At 45.3% G+C, this 20258-nt stretch overlaps 1 protein-coding gene across 1 annotated transcript in view; it reads left to right on the plus strand.

Moving 5' to 3' along the window:
* Window positions 1–20258, plus strand: part of LOC146809147 (IgGFc-binding protein-like) — a 175553-nt gene that overhangs the window by 87329 nt on the left and 67966 nt on the right. Inside the window, exon 2 of the mRNA XM_085614299.1 lies at window positions 9811–9879. Coding sequence (XP_085470425.1) covers window positions 9828–9879 — 52 coding nt within the window. The 5' untranslated portion in view covers window positions 9811–9827. The remainder of the gene's footprint in view (window positions 1–9810; window positions 9880–20258) is intronic.

Raw genomic sequence — 20258 nt, forward strand, 5'->3', positions numbered from 1 at the left:
TACATCTTGTTTCCTGGATTTTTACACTGGCGACGAGGGACTCTGTACCTGCTACTTACTGAGCACAGGAGAGGTACTATTTAATTTGGGATCACTAATTCAAGAGTGTTTCGACTGTTTACTTCATTGCCAGGAACAGAAGTAAACATCATGTGAATAATCTTGTGATTTTATTCACCACCGTGCGATTTTCATTTCTCTACGAGCTACTTGGATTTTTTGATCAAATTTCAACAGATTTCAACAATTTTATACTTCAGCATCTTTTAAAATACCTTTCTACCTGCCCGTAAGCTGCTTGAGGCTTCCACTTCCGTGAGAGCGAGACGCGCATTGTTCACGTGTCACCGTGGTTACTGTGACACTACTCGCGAACGCTGTGACGCTACTCGCGAACACTGTGGAGTGTATTCATCATCACTCAGCTGGAAAGACGATTACCACAGTAACGCTGCTAGGCAACTTCAGAGTTTGGTGCGTCGGACCTATCAGTGTGCATGCAGTGACGCAAGTAAACAAGGCACACTGAAAGGAGACCGTAAGCCGTAACACCGTTACGTAGTTGGGAGGATTTTTAAAACATTTTTTTAATTTTGCTCTTGTCATCTTACTTTCTGTGCGTGGATATGCACCACGACGAGGAGATTTCTATACGTATGGTTTCGGACTGAAAACATCGCATTGAAGAAAGGTGAATGATTTACGGTGGTGCACAATTTTATTCCGCATCTAGAAATTGAACAGCTTAGACGATTCCCACGAAGCACAAGAGTGATACGTGTTGTTTATTTTGACATTGTGCATTTCGCTGATATGCACAGCTGTTCATCTTGAGTTGTGTTCTTCCATATACATTGACAATTTTGGAACAGATATTTTACAATAGTATCTACCAGTACCATTGTTTATTTATTATATTAGTTTTTTTCTTTCATGGACCAAAACATTATCTGCTGTACATGTTGTTAGGAAGAGTACTGCTACCGTCTATTTAGTCACCATGCAATTTGATGCTCCTTCTAAGTTTTTACAATCTAAGGGTGATCCTCCTATTCCATGGTCTAGATGGAGGGAGGAGTTTTTAACATACATGAAAGCTATCGATGGAGAGAGAATGGGGAATGAAAGGAAAAAGAGCATATTTTTACACTGCTTAGGTTCAGAGGAGCAAGCTGTGTTAAGGACTTTACCTGCTGCACATGGGGAGTTTAGCACGTTTGAAGAGGCACTTATGCGGATGGAAACTCGTTTTAAACCTACTACTAGTATTGTGTTTGTGTTGTTAAAAAAACCCCATCTTACAAGACATTCCAACCAGGTATCAAAGACAATAAGAATGTAGTTTGCTTTAGGTGCGGGAGTACTAGTCATGTAGCATCATTCAAATTTTGTCCTGCCATAGGAAAAGAATGTATCAAGTGTGGTAGAATAGGGCATTTTGCTAAAGCATGCAGAGATGATCGCAAAAGGACCATTGATGTTCGCAGAAACGTCAACTCCTTAAGCGATGCTTCTCGCCTGACAGCTGATGGGAATGGATGTGAGGGAAATCAAGACAGTGAGAGAGGGATGGTAGTTTCCATTGTAGATGTATGTTCTATAGAAGGTATAAGCTCACCTAAATGCAAAGTTAGATTTTTGGATGAAATTCTAGAGCTCATGGCTGACTCGGGTTTGCCGTGGACCATAATTACAGATGTTTATTTTAATGAGAAATTTGGTAATGTCATTTCTGCAAGGGATTTGTCTCCCCCTGATATCGTTGCTCAAAGTTTTGATGGGACCACTATAGATCTGGAAGGGTATATTGCTTCTGATGTTGAATTCAAAGGGAGAACAGCCTGGATAAAAGTCTATGTTGCAAAAAAGGGTGTTAATGTTTTGGGTTGGCGTGACCAATGGAAGTTAGGGATTATTCTTAATCCTCGCAACAAGGAACCAGTTATGGTGGTTGAGGGGTTTGATGGAATGGATATGAATACCGTTGTGAAAGAATTCCCAGAAGTTTTTTCAGATTCATTAGGCAAACTTAAAGGATTCACTCATGAGATTAAACTCAAGAGGGAAGCAGTACCTGTCAGACAAAAACTTAGAAATGTGCCTATCAATGTTAGAGGTGAATTGGGCAAACTTCTGGATGAGATGTTGAATGAAGGGGTCATTGAAGAAGTGGAGTCATCAGAGTGGGTTTCTCCGATTGTTTTGGCACTGAAAGCAGACAAATCTTTGAGGTTGTGCATTGATCTTCGTGCACTTAATAATAACATTTTGATTGATTGTCACCCCCTGCCTAACATCAATGAAGTGGTGAGCATGTTAGGGGGTGCTGCTGTTTTCTCAACTTTGGACCTTAGGTCAGCCTATCACCAGATTGAATTGACCAAGGATTCACGCCATTTAACTGCTTTTATTACACCTCAAGGTCTTTTTCAATACAAGAGGATGCCTTTTGGCTTAGCGTCTGCGGCGTCTGTGTTCCAAAGATCAATGTGTCATCTCTTTAAATCAATGGAATCGTGTGTGAAATGTTTCCAAGATGACATTTTGATTTACTCACCTGATGAGGGCACCCATTTGGAACATCTCAGAAAAGTTTGTACAACACTTAAAGATTCTGTTGAGTCTCTAAGTCACACTCTATCAAAAGAGGGTGTTGTTCCGAAAAAAATCACTTGTTGATGCCATTCTCAGAGCACCTTCTCCTGATTCTAAAGACAAACTTCTTTCCTTTTCTGGGTTGTGTGAGTACTATAGTAAGTTTATAAGGAATTTTGCCTCTAAAATGGAACCTTTGAGAGAGTTAATGAGGAGAAATGTTGAATTTGTTTGGGGAAAGAGACAACAAGAAGCATTTGAGACGATTAAGGCTGAAATGGTTGCAGCACCTACTCTTAAACCTTTCTGTGTTGGAAAAAAGTGTGTACTTACGGTTGATGCCAGTTTATATGGACTTGGATGTGTATTATCTCAATGTGTTGGAAAGGATGAATGGAATGTGGCATTTGCTTCACGGACGCTGAACGTAATGGAAAGACGTTATGCTGTGATTGAAAAGGAATTGTTAGCGTGTGTCTGGGGGGGTGGAACATTTTAGGAATTATATTTGGGGTGCACATTTTGTCTTAAAGACTGATCATAAGCCGTTGATCTCCATTTTATCTCCTGGTGGTGGAGTAAATGCCACAGCACGTATAGCAAGGCTAATGTCAAGGCTGCAAGAGTACACTTTTACTGTGGAATATGTTCCAGGAAAGGCTAATGTCACCGCTGACTGTTTGTCACGCCTTCCTTACAATGTGAGTGAGACTACAGATGATGGGGAAGTTGTTGCAAATATTCCTGATGTCTTGTCGGGAAAATTTAAGTCCATTACTGAAGAAGTTTGGAAAAAAGCCATGAGTGAGGATGGCCTGTTACAAAAAGTGTTTGAGTATAGTAATGTGGGTTGGCCTTCCAAGAAGGAGATTTCCGATGAATTATATCCGTATTGGAAAGTATCAGATGAGATTTTAGTGGAAAATGATTTCATTTTTAGGCAAGGGAAGTGTATTCCACCAGTTTCATTGCGTGATTCTTTATTGTTGTTGAGCCATGAAAGTCATGTAGGAATGTCTTCCATGAAAAGGTTAATTCGTTCAGTGTTTTGGTGGCCTAGCATAGACAGGTATGTCGATAGAATGGTGAGGGAATGTCCAGAATGTGTCTGTAGTGAGAAGTCTCTCAAGTGTAATTCTGCTCCTTTGGTTCCTATCAAAAGGCCTGAGTATCCATGGCAAAAGGTTGAAATAGATATTGCAGGACCTTTCAATTTCCTACCACAAGATTGTAGATTTGGGTTGGTAATGGTTGATTACCATTCTAAGTGGCCAGAAGTGAAGTTAGTTCCTCATGTCTCTACTAGTAGTGTCATTCTTTTCTTAAAAGAAGTTTTTGCCAGAGAAGGGTGTCCAGAGGTAATTATTTCAGACAATGGTGTGCAATTCAGGTTTCATGAGATGGAGGAGTTTTTAAAAGTTCAAAATATTCGTCATGTTACTACTTCTCTCTATGAACCTCAAGGTAATGGCCAAGTAGAGAGATTTAATAGAGTTCTCAAGCAAGATATTATTTGGGCACGTAATCATGGTACCGAATGGAAAGACAAGTTGAGGGAGAAGTTATGGTTGTACCGGATAACTCCTTACTCTACGACAGAGGTTTCTCCATTTCATTTACTCAGAGGTAGGGAACCGGTGTCGAAATTATGTCCTTGGTGGTTTAAAAAAGGGATAAAGGTTAAATCCTCTGTTTTGGACAAAGAAGAAGTTGCTAGTAGGGTTGAGGTAAAGCAACAGAAATGTAAAGATTTGTATGATCTTCGCATGAAGGTTAGAGTACCTGAGTTTGCTGTTGGAGATTTTGTGAGAATACGCAAGCCAGGTATTCTTCTCAAAGGTAGCAGCAAGTACAGCAAGCCTGTGAAAATAGTAAAGGTCAATCGTAATAGTGTAGTCACTCAAGGTGGACAAGTTTGGAATGTAAGACATGTTTCGAAATGTGTTATGCTTCCTCCTTAATGATTTTTGGGGAGGGAGATGTGTTACATTCTGTATGCTTGTTTTCCCATTGCTGTTTTAATTACATGTGCCCTCGGCCTGGTCGCTCACACACCTCCCGCCTGCTCCTTACCTGCTGGACCTCCTGCTGCCGCCTGCCGCCTGAGCCACCACAGGGCCGCCGAGCGCCGCCCCAGCCGCCACAGGGCCGCCAAGCGCCGCCACCTAGCCCCCTGGTTTCCCGCCGCTGCCCACGAGACCCCGCCCCCCCGCCCGCCGATTGGTTCCCGCGCTCCCCGCCTCCCCTCTTAAGGGGACCCTCTCCCCCGTCCCAGGTGTGACCACTGTGCCCTCGGCCTGGTCGCTCACACACCTCCCGCCTGCTCCTTACCTGCTGGACCTCCTGCTGCCGCCTGCCGCCTGATCCACCACAGGGCCGCCGAGCGCCGCCCCAGCCGCCACAGGGCCGCCAAGCGCCGCCACCTAGCCCCCTGGTTTCCCGCCGCTGCCCACGAGACCCCGCCCCCCCGCCCGCCGATTGGTTCCCGCGCTCCCCGCCTCCCCGCAGACCCTCCCTCCCGGCTCCCCTCTTAAGGGGACCCTCTCCCCCGTCCCAGGTGTGACCACTGTGCCCTCGGCCTGGTCGCTCACACACCTCCCGCCTGCTCCTTACCTGCTGGACCTCCTGCTGCCGCCTGCCGCCTGAGCCACCACAGGGCCGCCGAGCGCCACCCCAGCCGCCACAGGGCCGCCAAGCGCCGCCACCTAGCCCCCTGGTTTCCCGCCGCTGCCCACGAGACCCCGCCCCCCCGCCCGCCGATTGGTTCCCGCGCTCCCCGCCTCCCCGCAGACCCTCCCTCCCGGCTCCCCTCTTAAGGGGACCCTCTCCCCCGTCCCAGGTGTGACCACTGTGCCCTCGGCCTGGTCGCTCACACACCTCCCGCCTGCTCCTTACCTGCTGGACCTCCTGCTGCCGCCTGCCGCCTGAGCCACCACAGGGCCGCCGAGCGCCGCCCCAGCCGCCACAGGGCCGCCAAGCGCCGCCACCTAGCCCCCTGGTTTCCCGCCGCTGCCCACGAGACCCCGCCCCCCCGCCCGCCGATTGGTTCCCGCGCTCCCCGCCTCCCCGCAGACCCTCCCTCCCGGCTCCCCTCTTAAGGGGACCCTCTCCCCCGTCCCAGGTGTGACCACTGTGCCCTCGGCCTGGTCGCTCACACACCTCCCGCCTGCTCCTTACCTGCTGGACCTCCTGCTGCCGCCTGCCGCCTGAGCCACCACAGGGCCGCCGAGCGCCGCCCCAGCCGCCACAGGGCCGCCAAGCGCCGCCACCTAGCCCCCTGGTTTCCCGCCGCTGCCCACGAGACCCCGCCCCCCCGCCTGCCGATTGGTTCCCGCGCTCCCCGCCTCCCCGCAGACCCTCCCTCCCGGCTCCCCTCTTAAGGGGACCCTCTCCCCCGTCCCAGGTGTGACCACTGTGCCCTCGGCCTGGTCGCTCACACACCTCCCGCCTGCTCCTTACCTGCTGGACCTCCTGCTGCCGCCTGCCGCCTGAGCCACCACAGGGCCGCCGAGCGCCGCCCCAGCCGCCACAGGGCCGCCAAGCGCCACCACCTAGCCCCCTGGTTTCCCGCCGCTGCCCACGAGACCCCGCCCCCCCGCCCGCCGATTGGTTCCCGCGCTCCCCGCCTCCCCGCAGACCCTCCCTCCCGGCTCCCCTCTTATGACGCCCCCAGAGCGACCGCGCAGCGGACGCGCGCAGCGGGAGCACCGAATGAGCGCCGAAGGTGCGCCAAAGGTAAGCCCGTCTGCGCCCGTCCGCGCCTGGACCGCGCCCAGTGCCAGGACCCCTGGCCCCCGCAGACCCCAGCCCACCCGCCGGACCTACGATGCCGCCACCCTCAACGCACTCAACACCGGCCGAACCCCCGGGTGCTACCGAGCCACTCCGAGACGCACCCACGGACCCTTCAGCTGCCGCACCTGCAAGTTCACCTGCATCCGGACCTGCCCCGCACCAGCACCCGCCAAGCCGAACACCAGCAGCAACCACCTCAAGTGCATCCTGCTCAACACCCGCTCCGTCCACAGACACGCCGTTCAACTCTGGAACCTCCTCGACACCACAGCTCCTGACGTTGCCTTCCTCACGGAAACCTGGATGAACGACTCCTCAGCGCCCGACATCGCCATCGCCATCCCAGAAGGCTACAAGATCATCCGGAGAGACCGCGACAACCAGACGGGAGGAGGCATCGCCATCATCCACAGAGACACCATCCGTATCTCGACCAACGCCGACAACACCCTGACATCCGCCGAACACCTGCACTTCCAGATCCACACCGACCCCAAGACCACCCTCAGAGGCACCCTGATCTACCGACCCCCGGGACCACGCACTCAATTCAGCGAAGACATCGCCGACTTCATCAGCCCGCACGCCCTCCCCTCGGCCGACTACATCCTCCTCGGGGACATCAACTTCCACCTGGAGAACAACAACGACCGCAACACCACCACCCTGCTTGACAACCTCGCCACCCTCGGACTCAAGCAGCTGGTGACCACCCCCACCCACCTCGCCGGACACACACTCGACGCCATCTTCTCGTCCAGCAAAGACATCTCCTTCAGCCACGCCACTGGACTCCACTGGACGGACCACAGCTGCATCCACTTCACCTTCAAAAGAACCACGGTCCACCACCACCAGCAACAGGCCGCACGAAGAAGCTGGAACAAGATCACAGCCGAACAACTCACCACATCCCTGAGCCAGCACCCTCCCGCCAGCTCACCGAACCCCAGCCAAGCCGCCGACAACCTCACGAAATGGATCTCCACCTGCGCAGACGAGCTCGCCCCTCTGAGGACCCCACTCAGCAGACCCGGAAGCAAGAAGGCCCCTTGGTTCACCGACGAACTCAAGAGCTCCAAGAAGAACTGCCGAGCCCTCGAGAAAGCATGGAGAAGAGACCCAACGCCGGACAACATGACTACCCTCAAGCTCGCCACCCGAAGGCACCATCAACTGATCCACGCCACCAAGAAAACAGCATTCAAGGACCGGTTGGACAACAACGCACACAACAGCAAGGAACTCTTCAACATCGTCAGAGAGCTCTCCAACCCCAACGCCGGAACCAACGACATCACCCCATCGCAAGACCTCTGCAACTCCCTCGCCTCCTACTTCCACAACAAGATCGCTGACATACACAACAGCTTCAGAACACAACCAACGCTCCCCACGACCAAACCAACGCCCCCCACCACCACCCTCAACGCCTGGACACCGATCAACCTCGAAGACACCATCAGCACGATGAACTCCATCCACTCCGGTTCCCCAACCGACCCCTGCCCTCACCACATCTTCAACAAGGCCGACGCTGTCATCGCACCCCACCTGCGGGACATCATCAACACCTCCCTCAACACCGCCACCTTCCCTGAGAGCTGGAAGCACGCCGAACTCAGCGCTCTACTAAAGAAACCAACGGCGGACCCCACCGAACTCAAGAACTACCGCCCCATCTCGCTCCTCCCGTTTCCAGCCAAAGTCATCGAGAAGACCATCAACAAGCAACTGGCAGCCTTCCTCGAGACGACTGGTTCCCTCGACCCTTCCCAGTCAGGCTTCCGGGCCAACCACAGCACCGAGACCGCCCTCATCGCTGCCACAGACGACATCCGAACCCTGTTGGACAACGGAGAAACAGCGGCCCTCATCCTCCTGGACCTCTCCGCGGCATTCGACACTGTCTGCCACCGCACCCTAGTGCAGCGCCTCAGCAACGTCGGGATCAAGGAGAAGGCACTGGAATGGATCATCTCCTTCCTCACCGGAAGGACACAGAGAGTCCGCCTGCCCCCGTTCAGATCAGAAGCCACGGAAGTCACCTGCGGCGTCCCTCAGGGCTCCTCGCTCAGCCCCACCCTCTTCAATGTCTACATGAGCCCCCTTGCGGCCATCGCACGCCAACACAACCTGAACATCATCTCCTACGCCGATGACACCCAGCTGATCCTCTCCCTGACGAACGACCCCGCCACCGCCAGAGCCAACCTACACGAAGGGATGAAAAACGTGGCCGAGTGGATGACGACCAGCCGCCTGAAACTGAACACAGACAAGACGGAAGTCCTCATCCTGGGCTCCTCACCCTCCGCCTGGGACGACTCCTGGTGGCCCCCTGCCCTGGGCAACGCACCCAAACCGACAGACCACGCACGCAACCTGGGCTTCATCCTGGACTCCTCCCTCTCCATGACCAGACAAGTCAACGCCGTCTCCTCGTCCTGTTTCAACATCCTGCGCATGCTACGTAAGATCTTCCGGTCGATCCCCACCGAGACCAGGAAAACAGTCACCCAGGCCCTCGTCACCAGTCGACTGGACTACGGCAACGCCCTCTACGCCGGCACCACCGCCAAGCTCCAGAAGAGACTCCAGCGGATCCAGAACGCCTCGGCGAGACTCATCCTCGACGTCCCCAGACGAACTCACATCTCCAGACACCTGAGAGACCTGCACTGGCTCCCGATCAACAAAAGAATCACCTTCCGGCTCCTCACCCACGCACACAAAGCCCTACACAACCAAGGCCCGACCTACCTCAACAGCCGCCTCAACTTCTACGCTCCCAAACGCCACCTCCGCTCGACCAGTCTCGCCCTCGCAGCCGTCCCCCGCATCCACAGAGCGACTACAGGAGGTAGATCCTTCTCCCACCTGGCCGCCAAGACTTGGAACGCCCTCCCCACCGAACTACGCCTGACCCAAGACCACCTCTCCTTCAGGAAGAAGCTCAAGACCTGGCTGTTCGAGCAGTAGCGGACCCCCCCCCCCCAGCGCCTTGAGACCCTCCGGGTGAGTAGTGCGCTTTATAAATGCCTCTGATTGATTGATTGATTGATGTTGCCCTTTTAATTGTACTGTGTATGTTCAATCTTGGCACATGCTTCACAGTTATGATGACAACATTTTAGAATGGAAAAGATTCATTCTGGACTGAACTGCTGAGGTTGTAGTACTGTGCTAATTGGATTAAAATATATCTTTCTTCTTTCTACATCTTGTTTCCTGGATTTTTACACATACCTTATACATAAAGATTCTTTTTCAATTTACTCAAATGGATTTCCCCTTTCTACCCACCCTTCATATCCTTGTATCCTTACCATACCCTTTAACCTCTGCATAACTTTCATTCACATAGAGAACTGTAACACTGCTCTGTTCCTTACTGTCTGTGTTGTTTAATCCATGTAGGCAAGGGTAAAGCATCCATGGCTTCAATGACTATCCTACAGCTGTGTACGTTGACTTCACTGCTATGCGGTAAGTATTAAGCCCATTTATGTGACCATGTTAGATGTCAGCCTTTACCTGGTTTCCTCATCCTAAGTCATCAGTATCATAAAAACTTACCTTTCTTTTACTCCAGGAGAAAAAACACTATTGACACAAAATGGTGCATGTTGTTCTGTTTTCCATTGAATTTCAGATATAAGAGTATAATATTAATAACCATGCTAGATATAAAGTAGGAGGTTTTTACTGGTCTTCTCTGACTCTGTAGGTCTGCTTGTTTTCACCAGCAAAAGTCCATTTGCAACTTCTGCCTTCTTCAGACTGACATTCCCAATTTGATTAGCAGGGTTACCACACACCATGGGAGGACTAGGAGCACTGGATTTACCTTTACTTCCCAGCAAGCTTTTGGCAAATATATTTTTAGATCAATATGTGTGTCCTAAAAAAACATTGTAAAATCCAGTTTGATGCACTGCTGAGGCCACCCCAGACCTTCTTTTGGCAGCATCGCCTACGTCCCACAACACCAATCGGCTGGCCACACAGCACCCTGCCATCTCCTTATCTTGGGGCCATCGAGCTCTATCAAGCTCTCCCAAGTCCACGTTTGCTTATTCTTTAGTCTTGCAAAAGAAATGGGAGGACCAGTGTGCCGGGGTTAGTTGCCCTAACCTCTAAGTCATTCTCACTCTCAGGCACCAAAAACTACTGTCCCTAGTTGCCCCACTTGTCCACTCAATTACCGAACCCCTAACCTTGGCAACAGGGGTCCACCATTGAATCCTACTGCCGCATCATCCTCCTGAACTCCTGTGTGTCAACCCCTTAGAGTCTTCCTGAGCCTCTACCCATAGAAGACAGTGTGTTAACACTCAGTGGCATCTTCTGCCCCCACCCACCAGATGCTCTCACCCCTGTAATGCTGCAGCAACCTCAGTGCCTGAGCCCTCGTCTTCCTTCTCGCCAGTGCTCCATTCCAACATAGCCACCACCAGGGCAGACGCTGGGCCCCTGTTGCACCCCCGACTGTTACCTCTCTGCCTCCGCCTCCCGACCACTGTTCAGTCGTGTAGGCAAGACCTGTGGGCTCCTGTGATCCCAGCCTGATTCCCCAGACCAAAAGACCCTAATTCCTTGTGGGGCCCTGCACAACCACCCACCCCTGTTTAATGATACTGGAGCATGTGCCAGGCAGCGGGGCCCAGCCTGTGGCCACCTTTCCTGCCCCCAAGCAGTGGAATGTACTGGAAAATGGTCTTCATATCCCTGCGCTGGTGATGTGGCCCTTGCTCCTAACCTCGGCTGTTACCAGCCAAATATAGCCCACCTGACATATGATTCCCTGTGACGTTGCTCCCCACTGACTGTTTTTCGCAGAAACCTGAAAACTTGGCTGCTGTAATCACTATTTGTATGCGCTGCCCTACCTGTTGTGAAAGCGCTGGGAAACCCTCTTTGGGTAGCTACGTGCTCTATACATATATATAATAATAATGGCATATCGTATTCAAAGTTCATTGCAACGGACAGGACAGAACTGCACAAATAAATAGCCACTTCCCCCAGCCTGCCCTGTCTTTCTTGATGTAAGATCCCATAGTCTTGAGGTACTGAAGAACTGAGGAGGTGAACTGTCTCTCAGCAATGATTCAGTGAATTGGAATTTTAATCTACAGTAAAGGAGCCTTGGCCCACCTTTTCAATTAAATCAAATGTCGGATCCTCAAAAGTTCTTTTTAGCAGCATGAAAGTGTAGAGGGAAGATAAACTCATACATCACTGGACATGGACGTAACACAAACAGTTACCTAAGAACCCAAATCCACTACCAGTTAAAGGTTAGTCAGTTTATTACAAATTGAAAAAAGTTAGACATACACAAACCTTAGCATGAAAGTGTAGAGATACAAAGGAAACAAAAGAACGTCAAACCTCCTGAAAAGGTTCACTCGATGGAGCATGAAAAGAACAAGAAGCTCAATTACAAATATGCATGAGATAAGGAAACAAAAGCTCAAGTCTCCTTGCATCGACTCTTCTTCTGTATGCAACATTTAATTTTAACTATCCCTACTATGACTCTAAAAGGGCACCCCTACATTAAGGAGCAAGCAAAGGACATTAGAGAAGGGTAAAATGTCTCAGTGGACAAAGCCTTCCTGAGAATTGACTACCACATAAGATGGTTCAAAGCATGAATACCTCAAGCAAAGGAAAGAAATCACATCAGGAGGCAGGTGCTCTCCGTCTTTAAATCAAGTGGGATGTGGTAACTGTCCCTCTCTACAAGGCATCGTATACATAAAATTGTATTCAGAAAATGTTCAATAATACTTTCGTCCCACAAAATGTACAATGGTCTCAGCCACTAACTTATCCATGACGCCGATGCCTTCATGGTCTTTTCCACACATGCACCCCTCTGTAGCAGCTCATCCTTAGTCTTTTCTCAGTCTACCATGTGGAACCACCTCCCTCCACCTTATCTCCTGCGACCAAGCTAACTGTAACGCCTTCCTTCTGCAACCTTGCCTAATAAAAGAAGACTCCTACTCTTCTCTAGTACGTTGTCCACCTGCAATGCAAACATGAGACTGACGCATTCTCCAACTTTCATGTAAGGGTTTAAACATTACTGTCAGAAATTAAGACACTCAGGGACAGGTTTACAAGCCCGTTGCGCCACTTTGCGTCATTTTTAACATGGGAAAAGTGACGTAGGAGTGGCGCAAGGGGCTTGTAAATCTGCCCCTAAATGTTTAGTACTAGTTGAGTCCTATGAATCAAGCTAAGTTAATAAATACAATATAGGCTAACAAATACATTGGCCAACTACATTAATGCACATTCTTATATTTAAATAACTAACCTAAAAAGCATTTATAGTTATTAACACACTGTTGATTCGCATTTATTAATGAGACCTAAACAAGTTATATTGTTTACAATTATAAGTACGAATTTTAAGTGATGATGACCAAGCCCTACATTGAGTTTCATTACTTTCTCAATAACATGTTAGTTGATTCACATTTTCTTCTAAATCTAACTCTTTCATAAAATCGAATAATATGTGAGTGCGTTCTACAGATGATTACATTTTACCCCTAATAGGAACCTTATGTACACATTCTCTACTCTATCCGTCCCCTCTCTAATGATGTTAAGGCATCACAAATTATCCTATCTCATCAGATGAGCCCATCTATGATCATCTAGGAAGATGACCAACAAGGAGGACCGATCTAACAATGTTGTCACCATTCTTCATTATCTAACCTTCTCCATACACCTCAAGGTTTTTTAATACCTGTTTGGCAGCCATTCTAGTCTTTGATCCTTCTTTCTCTGATCTCTTTCTCTTTGCTTCACTTTATACCACTTGTATTCTCTCACCATTTCAATCGAAACAATGACACAGATAACGACAATCAATATAGGTCGCACAATGTATCTGAACAGTACACTTCCCAAGTTCACAAACCACCGTCTAACTGCACCAAATCCCTGCCCTGCTTTGTGCCAAACACCTTCAATAGCAAGGCCCCTCAATTCCTGATGTAAGTCAGTTATGTTACTAATGTACTTCTGAAAATCTTTCCTCCTGTCAGGGATATAAGTACCGTACTGTTGGACCTTCAGCATTTGACAGACTGCTTTCTTTTCCGAGCAAAACTTCTAGAGCATGTTGGTTCTGCATCTCCATACCTTTGATCAAAAACATCTTGCCATCCGTAAGCAACAGAGATCTGGCAGTGTCAGTGGATAGCCTATTGACTATGATAGAAAGTTTCCTAATCTTGATATCATTTAACACCACTCCCATACTTGGTTTCATAGCTCCAAAAATGTCTCCAATTCCTCAACTTGGTATATTTTTGAGAATGCCACAGCCAGGGTAACAAGTAACATTCCATTTACTAGGCAACCTCAAATACGCCTTTACCCACACACACAATAGGCTCCTGGAGAAGCATTTGCACTATAATCTAAAAACATTTTTCGTGGACCATGAACCAGAAATGCGTGATCACACTCACCCTCCCCCACAAACATAGAGCTATACTCATTCTCAGCTTGCTTAATACACAACCTCCCTTTGTGTTGCCAATCTGAAGCTGATGGTCTGGAACTCCTTTTCACTCGATGATCCAACACATCCTTCATCCAATCAGGAGTTTAGTAGGGCATATGCCTTTCCCTCACCACCACTCTAAATCTGTCTACTACGTCATCTATGAATTTCTTCACTACTTGTAGTGTACAAGTCAAATTGTATCTATTTGCATAAGAAGTGTCTAATGCAGTAAGGGGTACAACATAGTTCCCATTGTCTCAATGGTCTTTTTGGTGTCATATTTATTTAAGTGCTTATTGACTGTTTAGACAATACTACATAATAATTGGAAAAAAGTATTCATAATGACCTTTCTTATAAAACATACTAAGAAGCAAGCTACAATTGAAGTCACGGGTAGGTGATGATAAGTAATACCCTTCTATGCAGATGCGAGTAGCTGCATACAAACAAAGCTATCCCTAGCTTCCATGGTGTCTACATATTCATATAGAAATCTTGCATAAGCATTAAGAGAATAATCAACCCTAGATAATTCTACGTGGAGATGTGGCTCTTCTTTAGCAGCAGAATCGTCATTTGATCCTAGAGTATCTCTTTTTGGAACCCCTGGCGTAGGGGTTGCCTCCTCAGAGACAACATCCTGTTGTTTCTCTTCCAAAAAACAAGGAGCTAATTCTGCTATTAGTACTATTATCAATGCCATGATAATAGTTATGAATGTGCCTTTAATACATCTGCAGCTACGGTTGAGATTGCCAGACTCCATTATAAATAGTTTACCTTCAACTGGAGCAGGAACACAGCAGCTACAGAGTCTCTTCTCTTTGTTAGGTCCCACTTGAACATAGCAGGAAACACAAAGGTCTCTTAAGCGGATGTCCGAAACACAAAAGTCTCTCTCTTTTTTCTTTTATTTTTTTCTCTATCTATGCAAGTTCGTAAGACCTCCTTAACCCTACTTCGTCTTCTTCTAGGTGTAATCCCGAATGTTATTCTTAAGCCACTCAGGTCTAGGTCATCTTCTTCTTAAACACCTCAATCAAAGTTCATAAAGTTCATTCAACATCTCTGATGTGCACCAAACCCAACTGTTGTTCAATCAATTGCAACAGATCATCTCTCAACTCTGCTTTTTCCACCGATGCTCGGTCTATACCCAGAAGAGGGAAGGTAACATCATTCAGAATCGGGGATCATAGGTCACTCAACCTTGGACGGTAGAGAATGGCAAATGAAAGAGGAGCTTGCAGTTCCGTTCCAGGAATCTTGAACAGGACTTGGATTATCAGCTGATGTCCCGGAGCTCGCCCTCATTGGCATTGCCAGCCAGATAAGTCCACTCGGGACAACAGTACCCCCGACAAGGCACTCTAACTCTCTTGGACCTACTTGAACTGAGTCTCTCCCCCTCAACGTCACTTAGTTGAGATTTAGGCATTTCAGCAATTGGTTAATGGTGAGGGTAAACTCTGCTTCGCTGGTGGAGTGTGCACATTTTTTTTTACTCCGTGCTCCGCTTGAAATGCAGAGTTCAGGGAAAGAATTCTGACTCCCCCAAACGTGGCAGAGTTTACTGCCCCTCAACTTATAAATCCAATTGCCTGGCAAGGAAGCGCACTGGAGCACCAGGAGAAGTCACCGTCCTCCACAAAATACTAAAAAAAATCAATGATGGACCACACCCAACATTGTACCAGCAAATGAAGCCACCTGCCCTTCCTGCCAAGAATACCCCAAGCAGATTCCACTCTTGTTCAGTGCTCCATTGAACTTATTGCTAGGTGTGTGCTTCCCAGGACAGATCGGAACTTTATAATTTTAGAGCACCAGTACCTCCCACTCCAGCCTTGGGAGTGGCTGTCATGCAACCCGGAAGTGCTAAAATTACGGATAAATGACATCCATTAAAAGAGCAGCAACGGAGGACGGTCATGAGGCCTCATTTACGGAGGGTCCATGTAAAGTAGCGCACAGGTGGTTACCATAGTGGCAGAGCACTTTATAAGGTAGATAATATGTTATTCATAGAAAACATCTTATGATTATGAAAATGTACAGAAAGAGATTTGAACTAGGTCCGGAATAAGGAATGGCACAATGTTTCTCTGGGCTTGCATCATTTTCGTAACAAGGAATTTAATTATGTGAAGGACTCGGAGTTCTTTTTTCAGCCGGCAAGTGATGAGGAGTAAGGATTATGTCAGCACGATCTGTGTTCATTAGGCATTATGAATGGTATGGTTGTTGCCTTTATGCGTAGATTTGTTATCCTGCCTTTGATTCTAATTGGTCATCTCCAACACATGGTGGCTGCTCCTCAGTGTAATGTGTGCCTTCATCACACGTCAGCACCACCTCGGAAAGGGAATCTCTCATCCACTCCACACAATATGCTAAGAGTCACTGAGTGCATACTTAATGCAGAATCCTGCCGCTGCCTCTTCCATCCACCCTATTTCTGCACATCCAGTTTACTAATTAATGGTCATCTTAATTTGCATGCTCACTTTTACGCTCATTACAGTGCATTATGCACCGAGGGAAAAATAAATTACAATGCAAATCTCAATACAGATGTAAATTAGGGCGGAGCAGAACTACACGAAATTCTACAGAGTTTTTATGCAACTCCGCATAGTGCAACTCAGCAAGCTGCACCCACCCTTGCAATTGGTACCAGCCCTCTTTCATGTGCAAGCTTCAGATTCCTTCTCAGTGTTTTTCAGCACTCCGCGAGCACCGCGTAACGCGAAGTGCAGAAAACTCTGCAAACTCCACGAGCGGAACAGAGTTCACCGCCGAGACTTACTCGCGGTTAGGAGCTGCGTTTCGTTGGTTAAGGTAAGTTAAATTTTTTATACTTTTAAGGTAGTTTTAGGGTAGGAGCAAGGTAGTAGTAGTAGTGTAATTAGATTTGTTAGGGCGTTATTTGTTCGTTTTTGGTGTAGTTAGGTGTTGTTTGGGTAGTTTAGTGTTTTATGTGTTTGACATAGTGTTAGTTATGTGTGGTTTTGTTCTGTTATGTTCTGTTATGTTGTATTTAATGTTGATATTAATGCTTGTGGGTTTGTATTTGTTGTTGTGGGTGGGTGTTCTTTTCTTTTTTATTTACAGGTATTCTGTTTGGTAAACGGATGGAGCTGACGGCACGTTTATCTTTTTTAGAAAGGAAAATATGTTTTGTTTTTTAAAATAGTTACTTGACATTTCCTTTTTGGGGTTTTTTTTGGAGCGTATTTTATTCTAAACTAACTGTGGTTTTTTTGAGGGTTTCATAATTAAGAGGAGCGTTTTTTCCCCAGTTGTATTTTTGCATTTTTTTGGGGCTTTGTTATCGAATGGATTTGTCTTTTAATTTAACTACTTTTATAGTTTTCTAGGATCGTCTACTGCAACATAACTGTAAGGTATTTTTTATTATTATGGGTGGGATTTTTTTTTTTTATTCTAATATGTGTATTATGTCATAATTTTGTGCTCGATTTTAAATTTAATATGACATAATTATATTTATTAATTTTAAAAAAGTAGAATTATTTTGTTTAAATGTTTTGTGGTTTTATGATCATTATGATGTTTAGTATTTTTTTTTGTTCAAAGTATTGATTTAGCAATGATGTCTAGGAATTCTAGACCTTGAGTGTTTGGATATAGTTAAGTTTGTGTTGCAGGTACTCGTACATTGTTTTTTTTTGTTAACTGAGTTTAGGGCCAATTCTAGTTAGGGATTGTTCTAGCTTTAGCTCTTGATAACTCTGTTCTTTTTTATTTGCTTCAATTAGTTTATGTAGTGTTGGTTGTCCTCTTCCTATTGTGGCTTGGAAGGCATTATGCCATCCTTCCACTGCGTTGTTAGTGTTCAGCTCTTTGAGCTACAGTGCTAGCGTAGACGTTCCACCAGGGGATCTGGAATTTTGGTTGTCTATGGTGCCCTGACCTATGCAGCCTTCCCACCCAAGAGTCTTCAAAGTAGACTAGGAAGGAAGTTAGTTTACTTTTGTTTGCTAGATAGAAAGGGCTTTCCAGAAGTAGGTGATAATGGTTGGCTACATCAGTTGTTGGGACATAGGCCGGGCAATTCCTTATTTTATTTGGTAGGCAAAGTCGTTATTGGTGGCGTAATCTATGCTGAGAGTAGATTTTGTAGGTGCCCCCAGATACTCTGGTTGAAGTGGTAACAGCAACCTTGTATTGCAGTGTGTGGGTATAATTTTAAAATTGATTGAATCATTGCTCTTTCAAAGTCAATGATTGTTTGTGGAAAGAAGTTGTCAGTGAATTGTTTTAGTATTGTCAGGAGCTCTATATAGGTGGTGTTTTATTTATTAGGGAGTAGTGCATATATGAAGGGGATATTAGTTTCTTAATTTTCACCATGGATAGTATATCGTTGGTAAAACGGCTTGGGGCAAACTTTGAATGTGCCATCCATCATCCATGTTTTGCAGTTTTTAAGTTTTTATGAATTGTTGTTGATAGCAAAGATGATAATTCATTTTTCATGACTTTCATTGTCATAAAGAAGGAATTTTTCATCTCTTTGGGTGATGATGTATTCAGGTAACCATTTTATTTCTCCAAATGTTTGGGTGGTAGGTGGTGTTTGAGCTGTAGCCCTTTTAGTTCTGGCGATTAATCTTTTTAAAGTGAGGACAGACGGTAGTTGTCCTGTGACATGTTCAGAAACTCAAGTTAAAACATTTTTTAGTATTTGGGTACTTGTTTGTTGGGAACATGTACTTGCTTCTTTTATTGTTTCTAGATTCTGACTTCAATTTTAGTCACACTGGGGGGATGTTTTTGTTCTTTACTATTAACTTCATTGTTTTCTACTGTAGTGGCTCTCCCATAGCAAGAATTAAAGTAATATTTGCTGCATTTCCAAAATGTTTTGTTTTCAATTACTTTTTCCTGCGTACAAGTGTAGCCCATGTAGCAAAGAAGTAGTTTCCCCTTTTGTAAAGTAATGAAGTTTGCTCCTTCTACCATGTTTTTGTTTATCTGTTAATATATGTATATATGTTTATTAATTGTGCAATGGTGAACAGTAAACATGTTAGTATAATTATTATCATTGAAAATATACTTACATTAGTGTTGCTTTACTTTTCTTGATGGATATGTTTTGATGGTCGTTGTTTATTCACTGTTATTTGGTTGGTAGGAAAGCAAAATGTTAATGTTATTAAAGTGCAACATATTTTTAATATTTCGATTTATAGTATCTTTTTGTATTTAGTAGAAAAAAAATATTTACTAATTGTAGTTGCTGAAGTTTATTCTTTTGATGTTGTTTGTTGTTGAAGTTTTTAGAAGCTGTGTTAGTTAAATTAGCTTTTTTATTTAATGTATTATTTATTAGTTTGCTCTATATGTTAGTTAATATATATACCTAATTAGTTTTATCTTTTACTTTATTTTGATTTTGTCCTTTTCTTTGAAGTTGTTTGGTTTCACACTTTTTGGTGGAGCTATAGTGAAGTGTCATCTGTGAAATAATCAAGAAAATGTTATAGTTTTAGGTAATTTGACTACTTTTATAATTTAGTCTTTATTTTTTATTCTTTTTGTCAAAAATATATATTTACTCTGTTTAGTTGATAAAGTGTCTTTCGCTGCTGTGGTTTTGTTGAATTTTGCAGAAGCTGTTAGAAGAAAGTATTTGGTAGCTATGTTTTGATTTTTATTAAATGTATTAGTTCTAAATACTTTACTATATTTGTTGGTTAAGTTGTATACTTACTTTGTTATATATTTTTTATAAAGTTGATTTAAATCTTGTTGTGCACGAAAATCTTTGTCTTATATTTTCATGGTGAATTTTTAGTTTATAGATGGATTTTTGGAATAGTTGTTTGTTTAGTTGCTTTTCCTTGTCTGTTCTCTCTCTTGCAAAGTTTTGCTCTTCCTCCTTGTTTGCCCGATTTACAGTAAATTTGGTGTCAATTAATTAATTGTTTTTATAGTGTTTATTTGATTAGTTAGTGCTTTCTATTGGTTTATGTTGGTTTAGTTTAAATTTATTGGCTCGAGATAGCTTTTTGGAATTTTTTAGCAGTTACCTTTCGATTAGTTTAATATTAATAATCTTTATTTAATGTTTTTTTGTTTATTGTTGGTATTTAAATGTATATGTGAATAAATTTAATAAAGTTTTTTTATATATGATATATATTAATGTTAGTTTATTTTCTGTAGGTGTGATATATTTATAATGTTGTATTGTTAATTTATTTATTCATTTATTTGTGTTTGTAATGTTATTGAATTTGTTTTATTCAATGTTATTACATTTCTAAACATGTTTAATGTTATTTATAAT

The sequence above is a fragment of the Triturus cristatus genome, chromosome 7 (genome assembly GCF_964204655.1).
Source record: "Triturus cristatus chromosome 7, aTriCri1.1, whole genome shotgun sequence".
Lineage (NCBI taxonomy): Eukaryota > Metazoa > Chordata > Amphibia > Caudata > Salamandridae > Triturus > Triturus cristatus.